General features: G+C 33.8%; 1 protein-coding gene across 5 annotated transcripts in view; it reads right to left on the bottom strand.

Moving 5' to 3' along the window:
- Positions 1 to 2,728, bottom strand: part of CCDC73 (coiled-coil domain containing 73) — a 58,308-nt gene that overhangs the window by 23,806 nt on the left and 31,774 nt on the right. For all 5 annotated transcript variants that reach the window (XM_017726355.1, XM_008644102.2, XM_017726356.1 and 2 more), the window contains one exon: positions 2,151 to 2,230. In XM_017726355.1, the coding sequence (XP_017581844.1) occupies positions 2,151 to 2,230 (80 nt within the window). The remainder of the gene's footprint in view (positions 1 to 2,150; positions 2,231 to 2,728) is intronic.

Below are 2,728 nucleotides of genomic sequence, written 5' to 3'. Positions count from 1 at the left end.
ACTTACCTAACAGTATTTTATTTAAAATTCATAACCCTTCTTGACCTTAAGAATCAAGAGTACAGCTGAAAAAAAGAGTGGATCAAACAATATGTTTGATTGCTGGAGTTCGTAAGTCTCAATTTCTCTCTCACACCTATGTTACTCACAAATTTCATTATGTTAAATTTTCTTACACATTTCTGTTTTCGTAGCTCTCAAATTACTTACCCTCAGAGAATACTAAGTAATTGATCATTCTTGATTTCTCACAAAAAGCAACAAATCCAATTTACTGTGATGCTTAAATATTTCTAAAACCCCTTTTTTATTTACAATATACTACAATAAAGACATGCTGCATTTTAGATGAATGCTTCTGTTTCTGTCACATGTAAATGATTTACCTTTTTTTAAAGGAATTGCACAGTTGGAGGGTACACAATGCACAAAGTTGCCTTCATACCTTCAAAATTATGATGGTATCAGCATCCTAACAAATATGGCTTTCCTAAAGAGGACAGTTATCACGACAGACACCTTCCAATATTTTTCTGTTTCTCTTACATCTATCAAATATTCCAGATAAATATATATAGCTTTTTTATATAACCTATCATTTGAATAATGTAGCTAAATAAACATTTTTAAATACTGTAAGACCTAATTGTGATATAGAAATTAATCTGAGAATTTTTCCAGTGTCTGCTTTACTGTTACTGTGGGTTTCAGTCTGCTTTTATGATAGTAAGAGTTCCGAAATCTTTGATCACTTTGAAACTTGATCTTTTTGACACTGAGGTTTGGCATGTTATATTCTAGTATGTAACTAAAAAAATCCAGACTGAATTCCTGATTAATTTTTACTGTGGCTAGAATGTTTCCATGTAATAAATACAAAATTTAAATAAAGAACTAAAGAAGGTAAGAATGAAACAAATGAAAAAAATCTCAAACTGTCGATATTTCAAGATAAAATTAAATTTTAAGTCTGGCTTTTAGTGAAATCATACTCCAAAGAACCTTAACAACAAGAGGCTACATGCTCTTAAGAAGAAAAGAAACAACAACAGATTCAGGGAGAATTTTCAAGTACTTTTGTACCTTCAAATCCCATTTTTCAGGCAAAGAAAGCTTATGGCAGGTAAACATCCATTTTTTGATCAATATAACCCAAATATTAAATGGTTATAGTCTCTTTTGCTCATGTACAAATTATCTTCCCTCCCTGCCCTTTTTTGTTTCCAAAAATGTTCACAAACTTTGCAAAGATTCCATAGTAATTCAAAGCATTCATCTGGAAACTGGGGATTAACATTAGGCCAAGAAGTTGAGATAGTAACGCATTTGATCCCTACATAAAATCATTACGGAATCTAAAGGAGAAAAAAAATTAAAAAGAGGGAAATAAAAAGATAAGGAGATATGAAAAAGAGATGTGGAGTGGAAAGATACTGAGTTTAAAGAATACTTCTGACTTATGAGCGTCCTTTTTTTTTTTGTTTTTCTCTTGTCAGCTCATAAGAAACAGCTCAGAGGGAAAAGAATGTTATTCTTCCCACTGTTACCTGTGTTCAAGAGTGCAACTCAAAAATTTACTTGGCAAAGAGTAGTTTCTGAATAGAGGCAGGAGAAAAGAACTTAGTGGCAACTTCCTTGTAAACAGAATCACTATCATCTGAAAACTCAGCTGCCTTGTCACAAAACTGTCCCACTCCTGACAGGTATTCAGTTACACATTTTATCCTATGTTCAAGCTAGCAGCTCACTTCCATGGCAACTGCTCTTCACGTTGTATCTCTAACTAAACTGAGAACACCACTGCTACCTTCCATATCAGATGGAGAAACGATGACAGCACAGCACAGGAAGAAGAGAGGTTAGTAATAATTAGCAAGAAACAAGGAGGATGCTGTAGAGGTAAATAAAAATTCACAGGTTACAGAATATTCTCAGAGCTGCTCCAGTTTTAACTGAAGTATCTGTGGAAGCACAAGACTAATTTAGCCATTAGTCATAGAATGAAAAACAGCTCTGTTGCTTGTCCACTACTTCTACTAACACCTCAGCAGCTGTTGGAAGCCCCAAAGAATCACAGAATCACAGAATATTCTGGGTTGCAAGGGACCCACAAGGATCATTCTCCATTCAGAAACGTGCACTGTACTTACTTCCTTCAGATTACTTATTTCAGTCTCTTGTCTTTTATTCACTGATGCTAGTTTCTTATTGTGCTGTATGGCTTCCTGCACTTTAAACAGAAGTTAAAGCATGTTACCAAATAATTTCACATTCGAACAATATTTGGTTTATAACTGCAATAGATGTGCATATAATTTATTTTTTTAAAGTCTTCATAAAACTGCAAATACGATTCAACTACTTTTTCTGTGTAGTTTGATACCAGACTGGAGGATTATCCCAGGTGGTAGCAGTTGTCTGTACTTCAACCAATGAGTTAAGACTTTTCTATATGTTGGCTTGCTTTTTTTAACTGTAATTTAATTTTCAGTGTCTCATTACATCATTTTATTAGGACTTTTAATCTTGGGGGGTTTTTTTAACCAAGACTTTGCTTGTAATTTTCTGGTGAGCTTAATTATTTTCGGACTAACACAGAACATAATGGTCCACAGAACAAACAAATAATTAACAGATGTACAGAGTTAAGTGCATATAGGCCACGGAAGACAGCAAACAGCAGAGGACAGCATAGCAGAAAACTCTAAGAACAACTTCTATTCCTGCT

Source organism: Corvus brachyrhynchos, unplaced genomic scaffold, assembly GCF_000691975.1.
Source record: "Corvus brachyrhynchos isolate BGI_N302 unplaced genomic scaffold, ASM69197v1 scaffold281, whole genome shotgun sequence".
Classification (NCBI taxonomy): Eukaryota; Metazoa; Chordata; class Aves; order Passeriformes; family Corvidae; genus Corvus; species Corvus brachyrhynchos.
Note: the sequence above shows the minus strand (reverse complement) of the source record. Positions and strands in the feature narration are given on the sequence as shown.